We start from the raw sequence: 16,460 nt of genomic DNA on the forward strand, positions 1-16,460 counted from the left end.
GGAGGGGCCGGGCCCGCGGGTTTGAACGGCACCGCCGCCCCCGCCCGCCATCTTGTGTTCGTTACAGCAGGGAGGGGAAAGCGCCCAGAAATCCGCGAGGAGCGGCTTTTTCTGGGGAGAGACTGAGGGATGGGAGCCATTAGGGGGTGAGGGTGTTGCGGTAACACAGCCTCGCGGCCGTGCCGGTGGAGAAAGGGGCTAATTTCAATTTTAGAAGTAGGTCAGTGGGCGGCGCTTGGTTGCTGGGCGACGCGCGCTGGTTTAAAAATAATTTTAAAAAAATTATTAAAAATTTTTTTGCAAGTGAAAAAGACTTTTTTTTTTAAAATGGTGACAGCGCGGCGATTTTGAATCGGGTTAAATTAATTAACGGGCGGCGCCGTGGCACCTCGGGGGGGGGCCGGGGGGGGACCCGTGAGGTGGCGGAGGAGGAGGATGAAGAGGATGCGGTCTCGCGAGAAGTCGCCATAGAGACGGCGGCGCTTGGCGGCGGGGGGAGCGGGTGCTGCCGTTCCTGAGGCGACGGGAGCGGGAGACGGGAGCCATCCCGGGATCCGCCGGGAGCGGGACCATCCCCAGATCCACCGGGAGCGGTACCATCCCGGGATCCGCCGGGACCGGGCTCCGGCCGCCGCTCTGCGCGCTGCCTCCCGCTGCCCGCGCAGGTAAAGGCGCGCTGAGGAGGCGGCGGCCGCCGTCCCCCTCCCCTCGGCTGAGTCACCGCCGCGGTGGGCGAGAGGGTCGGGAGCCGTGACCCCCGGCCGGGCGTGGGACGGACGGATGGAGGGGAGGGAGAGCTCCGGGGGAGCTGAGGACAGGGCGGGGGACCCCCGGTTGCTGGCGGCCCTCAGGAGGGGTTGGGTAATCTGCTCCTTGGAATGCTGGAAACGGCGGTGGTGGCCGAGGCTGCCCCGAGGATTTGGCGTCTCCTCCGTGCTCCCCATTCCGCCGGCTGCTCTTCCTTTTCAGCATTCCCCCCATCCTGCTGTGGCATTCCTTCCCGGTGCCCCCATCCTGCCGCTCTTTTCTCTTTCCTGCTCTGCCCCTATTTCCTTCCCGTTGCCTTCCCTGTCCCGCCCGCTAGTTTTCCTTCCCGGTGTTTCTCCATCCTTCCCTCTGGCATTGCTTCCCTGCGCTGTCCTCATCCCGCCTTTGGCTTTCCCTGCTCCCCCCGTCCCGCTCTGCTCCATCTCCTCCGCCGTCCCTGATCCTCGTCTCCTGGCCAGCGGCTCCGGATGGGAAAGGGAGGAGGCGTGAGGCGCTTTGGCTTCTCCGAGTCGGGACAATTCCTGCTTTTAATTCCTGGGTTTAATTCCTGGTTTTAATTCCTAGTTATTGCCACATCTCTCCTAAAGCTCCAGCGGAACCGCTGCGGGATTCCTTGGGATGTAGGGAATACGTGGACTGATAGGGATGGATGTACCTGTGGATGGCCGGGACTGGGCGTTCAGCCTTTTAGCAGCGCATACAGAGCGATTAAAATGCATTAAAAATTCTAATAAAGTTCTGAGCTTTGAAAGGAAAATACCAGGTTTTCCCTTCCTGGCTGTGTGTCAGCACAAGGCATTTCCAGTGCTCCAACCTCTGATGTTTCAGGCTTGATCTTAAAGGTCTTTTCCAACATTAATTATTCAGGAATTCACTGTTCACAGCATCATTTTTTCTTCAAGTTCTCTATATCCAGTTGGATAATGTGAAAACAGAATTCTCTTTAAACTCAGGTGTTTCTTGGTGCTTACTTTTCCCTAGTAGTGATACAATATTACTTCAGAACTTTCAATTTTAGTGTTAGTGTCTTCCTTTTTAATTTTGTCTGCTTGTCTATGCACATATATTATGCTAATTATACATACTTACATATATATTTGTTTTCTTTTATTACAGTTATAACACATGGTTTTAATGCTCTGAACAACTGAGATGAGACTGAAGACTTCCCTTTTAAAGGAGCCAAAACATATCCTTTGTCACAGACAAAAACATGGAACATCATGTTCATTCTGAATAGGCTCTTCCAGAAAATATTTTTTTATTGTTGAAGTTACAGTAAAATATTAGTAAATTGCAGATGGCTTTTCCCCCTGTTTTTCTTTTGTTCCCCTTGTCATTGAGTGCAGCGTTTAAGGACAATGTTTTAAGAGATGTTGAACACTTACATAAGATGTGGTGTTAATAAACCAACGCTTTTGAATGATACTTGGATGGTTTGCACTTGTATTTTGCACTAAGGCCCTTCATTAACCCAATATCTTAGCCATGTTTTGATACCTTTATTATAACAGTTTTACTTTTACTTGAAAACTTGCTTTATTTTTGGCTGGATTTTTACCAGCTCTTTTTGACACGTAAGAGCAAAATATCAAGATGATTTTTTTTTTAATATCAAACATTCCAAGCAATCTTATCAAAATAATGTTGTCCCTTCAGTTCTTAATATCCGAGATGGGGTATCTGATGATTCTTAGGAGTTAAACTTTTCAGATTCCTTAACTGAATGAAACATAAGGACTTGGTGAGCTGTGTGGGATGGACAACAGCTGATGAGCTCTACTCCTGCAGCGATGACCACCAGATCATGAAGTGGAACCCCGTGACCAGCGAGACCACTCGAGTGGTGAAGCTTCCAGATGATGTTTATCCCATAGATCTGCACTGGTTTCCCAGAGGGATTGGTGGCAAGAAGCAATCCCAGGCTGAGAGCTTTGTTCTGACCAGTTCTGATGGTAAGGCAATTGAAAATATTTAGGTAAATTTAGAATATTTATTGTGCTCCTGTCACTCAAGTACAAGGCATTATTTGGGAAGTAAGAGGCTTTGAGGATTGTTTGGGATGGGGTTTTTTTTTCCCTTCTCCCCTAAAAGATTTTGCACCCAGCCAGATTTTTCTTCCTGCATGAATTTTCCTGTACCAGCTTATTCCTGAAATTTTCCTGCAGCAGCAAACTCCCCTCTGTGATAAGGATTCCTGGAAACTTGCTGAATCCAATGGAAAAGGAGCATAATGTCTTTACAGGGTTGCATTAATTCCTAGTTGAACTGTGGATGTTTAAAATCAGAGCAAATGTAAATTTATTCCCTTGGGTTTTCTTCTGAAGTGCTTCTCCTGGGGGATATTGTTCTTTTATTTCCTACTGACATTGGTCTTGTTGCTATTTTTCAACAAAAATGAAGAATGTGTTTGGCTTTAACCTTCAAATTAAGCACAAATCATAAATTATTCATTTTTTTATTTTTTTATTGATAATTTTATATTAGGAATATAATATAAAATATATTTAGGAGTCCATGGAAGTTAATGAACAAAACCCACATATTTCATAATCTCTTTTTAGATAGGCAGGGATTCTCCCACTGGAAATTCCTTCAAAACTAGGGAGTCATTTTCAGGTTGAGGACAGTTCTGGCTTCAGTACTTAATAAAAATAAAGGACCAGAGATTAAGCTGAATCACTTCTGCCTACTCCAGGCAGTTGGCTAAAATTTTCTCCATTTTTTTTGTGTAGTAAGTTGTCATTTGAAAGTCTCAGTTCCCCCAGTTGAAGAACAGAAATCCATGAAAATGGAGAAACCTCCCTGTGGGAATTCCATGGAGAAAGCATTTGACTGTCAGCAATTGTAAATTCCCCAGTTGGGAAAGCAAAGAAGTTGCAGAAGTGAAAGCGATACCCATGAAAACTTCATCTCCCCTGTGATTATGATACAGTTTTAAGTGATGATCACATTTTTTCCAGAGGAATTCTGGAAAGTTGATCCTGCTTTTACATGTAACCATGTTCTTCCCTGCTCAGCTACAATTTCCTCTGGTTCCTTCTTTGGAAGGGGCCTTGTGAGAGAAGTAGGAGCTTGTGGAGTGGGAGAGGATGCAAAAGATTGGGAAAATAGTAGAGTTTTCCCTGGATAAGAGGATTTTACCTGATACTTTGACATTTCCCATTTTCCTGATATTTTGACTTCACCAAAGCCTTCAGTTCCTTCCCAGCTGCTTCTGCTTCCACTGGAATTTTGTCTTCTATGAGTTGGGGAATTGCTTACAGAAATATTCAGGGATTCTGCTTCGATCAGTGGAAGCTGTTTCAATATATAAAATCCCATGGAATTCTTTATATCCTGAAAAAAGTGATGGCTCTGGAGAGCTCAGCCACTTTGTGCTGAGTCTGTGGGTGATGGCATGGGAATATTCCTGGTCCTGGGAGACTGGATTTAAGGATTTTCCAGTTAAAAAGATCTTGGTTACAGATGGAACAAAGACACTACATGGAAAAAGGTGCAGAAAATAAAATATTTACTTATCAGAAAAGAAAATTTATTTTTAATGTAAAAGCAGAAAAAGCCATTTTGCCAATTGAATTGGAGAAAATAACATTAAATTCCTCTAAATCCAGTTATTGCTTACGCATGAAACATGGAAATCTCAAACCTGAGAGATGTTCTATCCAATAAGTGATAGATTAATGAGATAAATTCTATTTTATAGTTATAAAATAATGGAATTCATTAAATGAACACCTTGGAAGTGTTGGAGGGGGCTTGGAGCAACCTGGTGTGTGAAAAGTGTCCCTGACCATTGGGATTTAAGATCCCTCCCAACCCAAACCAGTCTGGAATTCCATGATATTTTAAATGATGTGTTCAAATAAATGGATTTATCCAAACCGTAGTTTTTTATCAGTGTTGAAAGTCTTTTCCTTGGAAATCTTGCAGAGATTTGGCTGGATGATTGTGCCAAGAGTTCTGGTCGCTCAGGAACTTCCTTGCAGTGGTTTAGTCTGGCAGCTTAAATCAAATAATAATAAAAATAATTTGATTTTAAAGTAGTTAATTTTAATTGCTGGACTGCTCATTTTTCCAGGCTCTGCATTGTCTGCTCTTTGCTCCAGTTTAAATTTCATCTTCCTGGATTTAAGCAGCATCCCTTATTTGGGAAGAAAAACTTCTGATCCTTCTGTTGAAATCATTCAAACTTTGGGGTTGGCTGCTGTGGAATTCCATCCCAGCTCCAGCATGGAAGCAGGAATAATTCTGATTTGAACAGTGAAAAACAATTGGATATTTTCTTTATATTGCTGGTTTCTTGCTTTATTTTCTCTGTGTGTTTTCCACAGAAGGTACCAGCACTGCTGTAATAATATATAATAGAATTGTGTAACATAATTAATAATTTACTATATGATTAAGTATCTATAATTATGTAAATTACATATACTGTATCTTTTTTTTTTTTTTTTTTTTTTTAGGGAAATTCCACTTGATTTCCAAGTTAGGAAGAGTGGAGAAAAGTGTAGAAGCACATTGTGGAGCTGTCCTTGCAGGAAGGTGGAATTATGAGGGAACAGCCCTGGTTACAGGTGAGCATTCCTATATTAATAAAGTGCTTTAAAAACGAAAATAATAATCTGCTTTTTTTTTTGTCTTAATTATCACAGAGGTTGTTATCACCTTGTTTACTTGGAGTTCATTTTGCACTGTGTAATTATTTTAGCTTAATGTTGTCCATTTTAATTAATAGATCTAGTGCAAATATTTCTATTTTTTCATTTAAGTCATCCAATCTACTTGAAAGTAAATGTTTTAATATCAGAGTGCTCAGATGGTTTTGAGGCTGTTCTGAACTTCAGAAAGGAGAATATTTGATTTCTTTTTTTCCTATCTGTTACAAGAGAAAGTTGCTAAGTTTGTACATTTATATCCCTGCACATCTGGGGTTTTTTAGCCAAAAAGGCTCATTGATCTTGAATATTCCTGTGCTTTATTCCTTAATTATCAGTAATTATCACCTACAGCCTGTTTATATTAATGCAAAGAGAATGAGCCCACAATTTTTTAATTCCTACACCACTTTTTGTCCTAAATCTTCTGTTAATTCATTGCTTTTTGCATTTTTTGTCCCAAATTCCATCTCGGTGTTAAGGGGAGCTGCTGAAATTCCCTGTGCTGAGCTCCTTGCTGGGGTTTCTGGTGGTGTCAGCCTCCTGCTGATGGAGCACAGCTGATTCCTCTGGACAAATTCCAGCTCAGGCCACAAGAACTGAAGATAATTTTGGATCTGCTCATTTCCAGACTCTGAAATGCTGCTTCAAGGAACTCTGTCTGGCCTGTTCCTCTGAAATCCCAGAGGGATGGAAATATTGTTCTTTTTCAAGACAGCTTTGCCTCAGGAACTTCTCCAAAGACAAAGTCAAAATTGTCTTTTGAATCCCCCTTTTTTTTTTTTTTTTTAATGAGGCTGCATGACACTGACACTTTTTTGGGAGTGTGGGAATTCATCACCACTTCCAGTTTATTCTGAGGAGATCAACTCCTCTTATACCACAGCTGTACTTGGAGGAAGAGTGAATAAATCATTGCTACTGCTCCACTTAAAATATTTTTATGGTTATATTTCAACAGCATCAAATGTGCACAAATAAGATTTTTTATTTTCAGGGTTTTTTTTTTTAACATTTTTTTAAACATTTAAAACAACATTGGCTCGATACAAAATCCTGAAATGTGGTAAATAAATTACATTTGAATGGAAGAATCCATTCATTTCATTGTGCATCTTTTTCCTCATTAATTGGCTCTGGGAGGCCTAAATTGAAGGACCAGAGCATTTTAAAAATGACACCACACCAGGATTTCTGTGTTAAAACAGCCCTAACTGTGCTGTGTAGTGTTTAGCAATTAATTCTTCCATAAATAAACTGAGTTATTTTGTAACACACAGTTATGGTAGAAAATTGAAGCCATCCAAACAGAGTTATCTTCACTTCCACCATTTATCAGCTGTGAAATCTCCAGTTTAATCCATCAAATCTGCTCCTGCTCCCCTGGGGCTCCTCAGACTCCTTCAAGCAGCTTCTGGGCCATTGAAGGAATCAAAAATACAGAATTTGGGATACTTGAGTGATGATGGACTTTCCCTTCCTAGGACCAGCTTCAAAAAAGAATTCAGGGATTTTCAGGAAAGGAAAAACTTGTTCATCATAACAAAAGAACCATCTTAAGTATTTTCCCTTCATAGAGTTCCTATTGCATGCTTGGAAGAATAAACAAAAGGAATTTACCTCTGAACAAAAACCTGAATTTATTTTAACTCAGTGTTTCCTGAGTAAATACAAATTCATTTATTAGACTGATTATTGCATAGCATTTGCTGATTTCTGTGCTCATTTGCAGTTGGGGAAGATGGGCAAGTGAAAATCTGGTCTAAAAGTGGAATGCTGAGATCCACTTTGGCTCAGCAAGGTGAGTTCCTTTGCTCAAAGCTCCATCAGAACTTGTTCTTTTGGGTTATTCTGAAATATATTTAAATAACAGATCCTAAATATGGCAGGGATGGTTTGTTCAAGGGTGTTAAGGACTTAATTAAATGTAAATCAGACTTGCATTTTAATAAGATTTAAAACAATTATTAATTTTTCAAATTAAAAGTGTTGCAATATTTTAGGCAGCAGTCTCAGTCCCACCCTAAGGATTTGGTGCCATTTCAGTGAAGATCCTCAACTAAATTTTGTTTTTCAGACTTCATAGATGGAGCCCATGTGACCTTCTGACATTTTTGAAGAAACCACATGCACCTGGGCTTGGGTTAAATGTCAGGCCTTTATCTCTGTCTGAAACAAATGATCTGAATTCTTTCAACCCAGGGAAGGCATTTTAACCACACTAGTGAATGTAAAATGCATTTCAGTTCTTTTAAGGAAGTTCACATGCTCATGCAATGTTTGTCAGGTTAAAAGATAAACCAACTGAACTAGAATTAAAAAAAAAATACTCAAATTGAAGCCCATTTTCTTGAGCATTTCTCAGTTGATGTTGTCAGATTTTTTATGCATTATTTTGCTCATTTGAGGTTGGAAAAAGCATATAAGGTAAATTCTATGCTGTACTTTGAAATAAGAATTTTCATTGGTTTCTGCAAGTTTCTGGTGCAGTACAAAAGCACAGCTGAGTCCCCAAGGAGTAACTGTCACCTTGTATTTGAGTTTTCAGCTTAAAATCTTGTGAGGCCCTGAAATCCTTGAAATTCAGAAGCAGAATCCCACAGTCCCCGTTGTAGGGGGAACAGGAACTCCTGCAGAACTCTGCAGGAATGCTGATCTCTCAGGGAGGTGCATCATGTTCAACCAATTTTTCCCTTCCTTTATTACAATAAGAACTGAAAAAATTCCCTTTGCCAACATTCTTTTGCCTCATTCCACTCTTTGTGTTAGTAATAAATTTTCAGGCTCATATTTTGGGATGATGATCCACGTGCCTGTTCTGTCTTTTGCCTTTATTCTTCCTTAGATTCCTTTAAAATTCTTCCTTTTGTTCCTCCTTCTCCTCACACTGAAATGTTGGATTTGATCCATTTGATCCATTTTGATGAGGAAATTTTTTTTCCATGGATTTCATAGATAATGTGTTGGGAACCCACAAGATTATCATGGAGTCCTGGAATGGTTTGGGTTGGAAGGAGCTTAAAGCTCATCCCCTCCATGGCAGGGACACTTCCCACTATCCCAAACCTGCTCTTGGACTTTTCCAGGGATCCAGGGGCATCTCTGGGAATTCCAGCCCAGCTCCTCCCCACCTTCCCAAGGAGGAATTTATCCCTGATATCTATATTCTTCTGGAGACACCCTCACAAGATGGAAAATTCTTTAAATTAATGTTTCTCCTGTGACAACCCCAAACCCCACACAAACCCTTGGAATTACCGAGTCTGCTGTGGGATAAGCCAGGTCTTCCTTCCTCAAATCCCAATTTTCTGCCTTTTTATATCCTTTTCTCCCAGAATATTCCTGTTTATTCCTGCAGTGTGGCCATTCCTCTGGGTTTTCCAGGGTGTTGGCAGCGTTTTCCCAACCCAGCCCTTGTTAAGTGCAGAAGGAAATGAGTTAACTCAGCTCCTGCTGTTAAGCCCTGGAAATTGTGGTTAAGTCCTCAGCCATCATAAAAAAGGGAAACATTTGGTTTAAATAGAAAACTCTTCTGATTGTTAGATCAGCATTAGGACAGGACCAAAAAAAAAATAAAAAAAAAGGAGTTTATTTAGAATTTCTGCTCCAGCTGGTGACAGAATTTATGGCGTTTTCACCAGGAATTGCCAGGAGGAAAACAGCCAGAGCCACATTTATTTAATATATGTTGTGTTTCTGGGACTTGTCTGCTCTGATGGTTGACAAGTTAAAAAAATCTGCTATAATTCTGTATTTTTAAGTAATAAAATTCCCTAAAAGAAAATCTGTGAAATACAGAAATCCTCAGGAGCAACGACACCAGGTCTCAATTTAGAGGGTGAATATTTGGGAGCTCAAATCGAGTTTAACCATAATAAAATCAGCTTTTTGCACTGAGGAAAAGTGGGGAGATACTGGATGATTTTAGGGCAGCTGTAGGAGTTCAATCACTGGGTTATCTAAATCTCATCAAAATATTCCCATACAAAAATATTCCTGAGTCATTTTTGGGAAGAGAATTTAGTCTGCCAAAATTGTCACTGAGTATTTTACCCTGTAAGAGCATTTTTAAGCCTTTTGGGGTTTTTTATTACCATAAAGTTACATTAAAAATTGTTTTATTTGAACAATTTTAATTCAGTTGCTCAGTTTATTACTTGGAGATGGTTTTTACTTAACTTTCTTAGTTTTATTTCAAGGAATCAAGTAGCAAAATCCTTTGATTTTTCTTCAGAGGAGACAAATCCTGTCAAATATGGAAAATATTTGCATAGTTGGCAAGCCTGACTTTTGAAAATTCTTCTTTTCCGTGGATGTTTTTCCATGTCATTTTTGCTTTATTCTGTTTTCAAAAAATTTAATTTGAAAACTGGAACATGATTTTAAAATGGAACAGTCAGCTTTTTTCCAGCTACAAAATTCTGGGGGTTTGAGTCTAAGAAAGTTTCAGTTCATTGGGAAAAATCTGTCAAGTCTGTGGGCCAGTTTTATTTATTGTCATTTATTTTGGAAGTTATTTGTGAATGGGATGTTTGTGCAGCAAAATAAAAATCTGGGTTAATTATAGAGCCTAAAAATCTAAAAAAGAATAATTTAGGTGCAACACAAAACTTTTTCCACCCACATTTGTGTTCAGCCTCATAATTTGGGGTGAAAAGATTTATTTTCTGATGTCTCCTGGTGAGTATTATTTAGATTTTCTGTATGTCTGGAGTGACAGTTGGGACTAAAATTATATCAGTGGATAAAATCTGAATATAAATACAAAATGCAGCTATTTCCTGTTGGTTTTCTGGACTTTTCTGGACTTAAAACTGTTCACTTGTGAAAGTTTTAGAAATTGATAATGTGGTAAATGGCAATAGAAAAGGAGGCTTGAGAAAGGTGTAATGTATGTTTATATAATACAGTGTTCTCTACATAGATAATTATGTAATATAAATCTAATCTATTTAATGCAGTAATTATGTATTGTATTTTATGTACTTACATATTATATATATTTCTATATATTAATATAAATGTATATTAATATATAATTATATATAATTATATATTTTCTTTATTATGCACTATTGCTTATTCTTATTGTTCTTATTATTGATAATAATTATAATAATGATAGTGATAATGATAATGATAATGATGATGATGATAATAATAATAATAATAATAATAATAATAATAATAATAATAATAATAATAATAATAATAATAATAATAATAATAATATAACAGTATTAAAAGGACAGGTGGTGACCTGCCTTGCTGTTGGAATTCCTGCAGGATTTCTTCAGGCAAACCCCAGGAATGTTTTCCATGCTTTTTTCCATGTTTTTTTCCCTGTTTTCCATGCCCACAGGAACACCAGTGTACTCAGTATCCTGGGCACCTGACTCTGACAAAGTTCTCTACACCTCAGGGAAGCAGCTGATTATTAAACCCCTCCAGCCAAATGCTAAAGTTTTGCAGGTACCATTAATAATCTGATTAATTAATAAGATTTAGTTACATAAATAAAAATACAGAGGTCTTTCCCTTTTCTCTTGTCAAAAAACAGTAGATGAAAACAGGATTTTAATGCAGATTTTTTTTTATTTTAATGCAGTGCTTTGATTCTGCCTTGTTCAGGCTTTATTTAATTTCTTTTTCTGCTAAATCATAGAATCATTAATGTTGGAAAAATCCTCCAAGATGGAGTCTGACAAGTGATAAATATTAAAAATAGAAGTTGTCAGAATTGTTGCATCTGTTGATTTTTTTTTTCCCATTTCAGTGGAAAGCCCACGATGGCCTGATTCTAAAAACTGACTGGAATTCAGTGAATGATCTGATTCTTTCTGCAGGGGAAGATTGTAGATACAAGGTGAGTTCTGGTTCAATTTTAACTAAGTGACCAAAAAATTTATTAGATGTCCTGAAATTTTTGAATTTTACCCTGGATGCCCAAAATGAAATGAGGAATCTTTCACTTTTCAAGAAAAAAGTGTATTATTTATAAATACACCTCACACTGTGTAGTAACATGAAATTAGAATACCTTGTAATTATCTTGTAAAATATCTTTTTTAAATACAGCAGGATAAAAATTGGTAAAATGGAAGTGAAACAAAAAGAAAAATATGTACAAATATAGAAGTGATTATTTGAATTAATATAAGCTGACATTATCAAATTAGAGGAGATAAAGCTGCTGTTTTCTACTACAGGAATTTAGTGAATCCCTCAGTAAATTTTAAAATATATTAATATCTATTTAGATGCAGGAAATATATAATCTGCATCCAAAATACAAAGCCCATTTTGTGTATCTTTCCTTAAATAAAAACTGATTTTTAAATGCATTGTGTGTTGGTTCTGTCATTTAATTGTGTAATGGCTTTGATTGAAGATACACAATTAAGTCATTTTAAAAAATCCAATAAATTATGAAATTGTTTTGTGGATTGGCTTCCTGGTATTCTGTTGATTTCCATTAAAAAAATATTTTTTTTTTGTTTTGGAAAATTGCAGAGAGGCCTCATGAGTGCAAACAGAATAAATCTTGTGGTTCTTTTAGAGACTTGGGGTAATTTACAGGAAATAAAACTCAGGGGTGCAAAATAATTTACACAGAATATTTTATCTAGAATTATGTGACATTTGCCACAGCAAAAAGCAAAGTCTGTTGCATTAAATAAACCAATACCAATTAAATAATAATTTATATGTTTTTATAAATATATATATGTGTGTATATATGTATAGTTACACTTAATTACACTTAATTAACTTGGGCAATTATTTCTACAATTTCTATGTCATGAGAGAAAATTATACTTCTGTAATAATAAAAGTATGATTGTATATATAAAATAAAAGTAATTTTTTCCAGTTACACTTAATCATGAGGGAAAAAAATTCTTGTAGAATAACAAAAATACCAAATATATATATATTTAAAAAATGAGCTATAATGCAGGTGATTTTTCAAGTTATACCAAAAACATGAGGGGAAAACTATTTTTCTGGAATATCAAAAATATTAATATGTATATAAACTGAAAGTGAGCTATAATACGGGTGATTTTTCAAGTTACACTGAAAACATGAGGGAAAATTGTACTTGTAGAATAACAAAAATACCAAATATATAAATATATATATGTGTGTATATATATATATGTGTGTATATATATATATATATATATGTATGTATATATATGTATATATAACAAAATGAGATATGATACAGGTGATTCTTCAAGTTATACTAAAAACATGAGGGCAAATTATTCTTCTGGAGTAATAAAAATACAAAAAATATAAAAAGTGAACTATAATGCAGTTGATTTTTCAAATTATGCTAAAACATGAGAGGAAATCACACTTCTGGAGTAACAAAAATCCCAAAAAAATATATATAAAAACCAAAAGCAAACCGTAATACAGGTGATTTTTCAAATGACAATAAAACATGAGGGGAAATTATTCTTGTGGAATAATAAAAATGCACCCAAAGCATGTTGCCATGGTAGAAATTTGAATTTTGCTGCAGGTTTGGGACAGTTTTGGCCGTGCCCTGTACAATTCCCAGCCCCACGAGTATCCCATCACTTCCATTGCCTGGGCTCTGGATGGAGAATTATTTGCTGTGGGATCTTTTAACACTTTACGTCTCTGTGATAAAACTGGGGTGAGTAAAACTCTGCAAATTTATATATCTATATAAAAAATATAATAAAAATATAGAAAATTCCAGTGTAAAACTCTGGCAGTTTATTTATTGATAATATAGCAAATATTCCTCAGGATATCAATGTGCAGGTGGGTATTTTATTAGCAAAAACTACTTGTGATTGCCAGCACCTTTTTGCTGACCAGAATGTTTTATTTTTAATGTATTTTGCATTTTGGGACATGAAATTCTGGACCTGAAAACCACAGAGTTCACAAGCATGTCTTGTGATCATCACTAATCATAAATTGCAATTTTTAACCATTAAAAGGAATATATAAAAATAATCTGATAGAAAAGGAAGAGCCATGTGCTCCACTTTTAATATTCAATCTTTATTTTTTTTCCTTTGAAGGTTTCCTCCTGAATCATTATTTTTATAGGATTTTTTGCAGCTTGGTGTCCAATTAAAATGAATTTAATGCAATTTCACCTCCCTTCATTGGTGCTCTGAGTTAGCTCAGATTGACCTCATTGTCTCTGTGGTTCTGCACATTTTTGCTCAGATTTTTTGCAGCAAACCTTGATTTTTTGAGACTTTCATTGTCCTATTTCCTTGTTGTGTTTATTGCTCTTTTTGGGAAAAAATTGCTGTGGTGTTTTGGGTGTTTTCAGTCAATCATGGCATGAATTTGGAGTCTGTATTTCAGATTATTTTAAATTCATGAAGAGGAACCTTGAAAGATTATTTAAGAGGAGGCATAAGGATAAAATCTGAGTTTTTCTATTTCTCTTTCCTGTTGTGATTCTGATTTCACTGATTTTCACTGACAGGGTATAAATAGAATTTAATTACAAGTTTGCAAGTAAAATTTTTATTGCAATTATCTCGAAGGAAAAGTACTCAAATGCAGTTTTCTCTTGCAAAGTGTCAATTTGCTGATTTAAAAATGTTTTATTTTGATATCTACAGATCTGTAATTTAATTTCCTGTAAGTCTGAGGCAGGCTCCTGCAAGCAAAAAATCAATGTTTTAATCAGCATTTAATACTGAACAGGTTATTAGGGAATTTTAATGCAGACAGGTTTATTTCTTGTATAAAATTAAGATTATTTTACTTGGTTTATTGCTCAAAGCAAAACAGAAATGAACAGTAGCTGCTGCCAGATGCTTTGTGCATTTAGCAGGTTTTATTCTCTTCAAATTCAGGATTTTTGAATGCAAATAATGCCATTGAATGTAAATATTGCCTAAAGAAGTGTGTGGAATAGAGGGGAAGGAGGGAATGATTCCCATCCCACAGAGGGGTGGGGTTTGAAGGGAAGCAGAGCTTCACTTTTATTGTGTCTGATGGGATGGAGCTGCATTGGCAAATTGCTCCCCAGGGAGCCATCAGGACAATAAATATTTATCATGAACTCTTCTCCAGCATATGTGTTCACTTTGGGGCATAATTAAATTAAATTCTTGCACTCAATGCTCTTTTTTTCTCATTTTTTTCCTACCTCCCAGTGATGTTCAAACAGCTTCATGGTAAAGCTCAAACTTACATATTTAATAATAGCATTTTAAATTGTATTTTTTGGATTAAAAGTCATGAAAAGAAATGATGTATTTATATATAAAATAAATAATTATTATTTTTATTATTTATTATTTATTATGTAATATAATTTATTATATAATTATATTATAATTATATATATTACTGTCCTGCAGGCAAGTTTTGTTCCCAGGGCCTTGGAAGTGTAGAGGTATCAGTGATAAAAAAACATTAAATGGTCAATTTAATCATTTTAGTTACTAAATAGGGCCACCCAATTAATATTTAAATAATGCTGAATAAATTTATGTATCTTCTCTTAATGACTTATTTCCCTGAATGGGATTGATCAGTTTAATTGAATGTTTTTGTTTATTTTCCAAATTGTTTGTGCTCTTCTTGTTGCACCTTTATTTTCTGGTTAAATCCTGCCCTTTGCTTTACTCCTGTCTTCAACACTGCTGAGAAAATTCTGTGTAATAAAAGCAATTATTTCCACTAATCCATCATTTTTTAATATTATTTTGTACATTCTTCAAAGTTTTTCATGTGTTGCATTTCACTCCACTGGCAGTTTGCATATTTGATCCTCTTATATTTTGATATTTATCAAATTTTGCTAGAAATTCTATGAAAAATATGGAATATTGCCTGATATCTTTGGAAAATAGAGGAAAACATTCTGAAAACAGAATTGTGCAATCAGAAAGGGGAAGCTCAAGTTGCTGCTTTTATGGATTGATTTAATAAAATGAAACTTTAAGAATTCCTGGGTTTGTTCTTGAAAGAATTCAGTGAAAAATTGATTATGGCACAGGAAAAATGGAACCCAAAAATATTGCATTAATGTTGGGTCAACATTCATTGCTGGAGTCACAGTCAGACCTTTCCTAAAAAATAAAAAAATCCATGTATTTAGGAATTCCACAGCAGCTATTCCAGTTTTAAAATTGTTTCTATTTAAAAATGAAGAGGTAAAATGATTTTTCTGATAACATTTTATGGCCATAAAAAATGCCCCAGACATCTGCAGGGAGCATGAATCACTGGAGTTACACAGAGCCTTCAAAACAGCTGGGAAATAAAGCTTGGAAATGGCTTTTTCTGGTTTGTTTTTTAAAATGTAGGTTATGATCTGGAAATATTTGAGTGATTTTTCAATGGCCTGAAGAAAAAAAAAAAAAAAAAGTTTATTAAAAAAAGGAGTTTTAGGAATGGATCTCGTCAGAGCTGCAGTGGTTCTGCTTTCCATGGAAAAGTAACTCCAAAAAAAAAACATTCCTGGAGCTCCTTAAAGTGGTTTTTAATTATGGTTTGATGTCCTTTGATTCCTTCTGGGTGGATCCTTGATCCAAGGGAAACGACCTCGGAAACAGCCGGGTCTGGCTGGGAGGATCCCAGCTTGAAACAAATCCTTCAAAGTGTTCCCAGACAGATTCCAGCTGGGAAAAACATCTGGGATGGAGCTTCCAGGGCTGGAGGCAGCCTTTAATTATTGGGGTTAATTACTGCAGAGTGTTTGGGGCTGAATTCGTCCTGGCCAGGCAGAGGAGCAGTTATGGACTGGTCAAAAATGGGAATTTCCTTCCTTGCAATTCAAAAAAAATAGGAATTTCCTTCCTTGCAATTGAAAAATAAAATGGGAATTTCCTTCCTTGCAATTCAAAAATAAAATGGGAATTTCCTTCCTTGCAATTCAAAAAAAATGGGAATTTCCTTCTTTGCAATTCAAAAAAAAAATGGGAATTTCCTTTCTTGCAATTGAAAAAAAAATGGGAATTTCCTTCCTTGCAATTCAAAAAAAATGGGAATTTCCTTCCTTGCAATTCAAAA

At 36.5% G+C, this 16,460-nt stretch overlaps 1 protein-coding gene across 3 annotated transcripts in view; it reads left to right on the forward strand.

The window, feature by feature from the left end:
• The first annotated feature begins 461 nt into the window (after window positions 1-461).
• The window catches only part of IFT80 (intraflagellar transport 80), a 35,315-nt gene continuing 19,316 nt past the window's right edge, over window positions 462-16,460 (forward strand). For all 3 annotated transcript variants that reach the window (XR_001523381.3, XM_015638126.3, XM_015638125.3), the window contains exons 1-8: window positions 462-665; window positions 1,885-1,957; window positions 2,502-2,723; window positions 5,235-5,345; window positions 7,159-7,227; window positions 10,789-10,898; window positions 11,203-11,292; window positions 12,964-13,101. Coding sequence is in view for 2 of the 3 variants with exons in the window: in XM_015638126.3 (XP_015493612.1) it covers window positions 1,921-1,957; window positions 2,502-2,723; window positions 5,235-5,345; window positions 7,159-7,227; window positions 10,789-10,898; window positions 11,203-11,292; window positions 12,964-13,101 (777 nt within the window). In the remaining variant the exon portion in view is untranslated. The remainder of the gene's footprint in view (window positions 666-1,884; window positions 1,958-2,501; window positions 2,724-5,234; window positions 5,346-7,158; window positions 7,228-10,788; window positions 10,899-11,202; window positions 11,293-12,963; window positions 13,102-16,460) is intronic.

This window comes from Parus major, chromosome 9, assembly GCF_001522545.3.
Source record: "Parus major isolate Abel chromosome 9, Parus_major1.1, whole genome shotgun sequence".
Classification (NCBI taxonomy): domain Eukaryota; kingdom Metazoa; phylum Chordata; class Aves; order Passeriformes; family Paridae; genus Parus; species Parus major.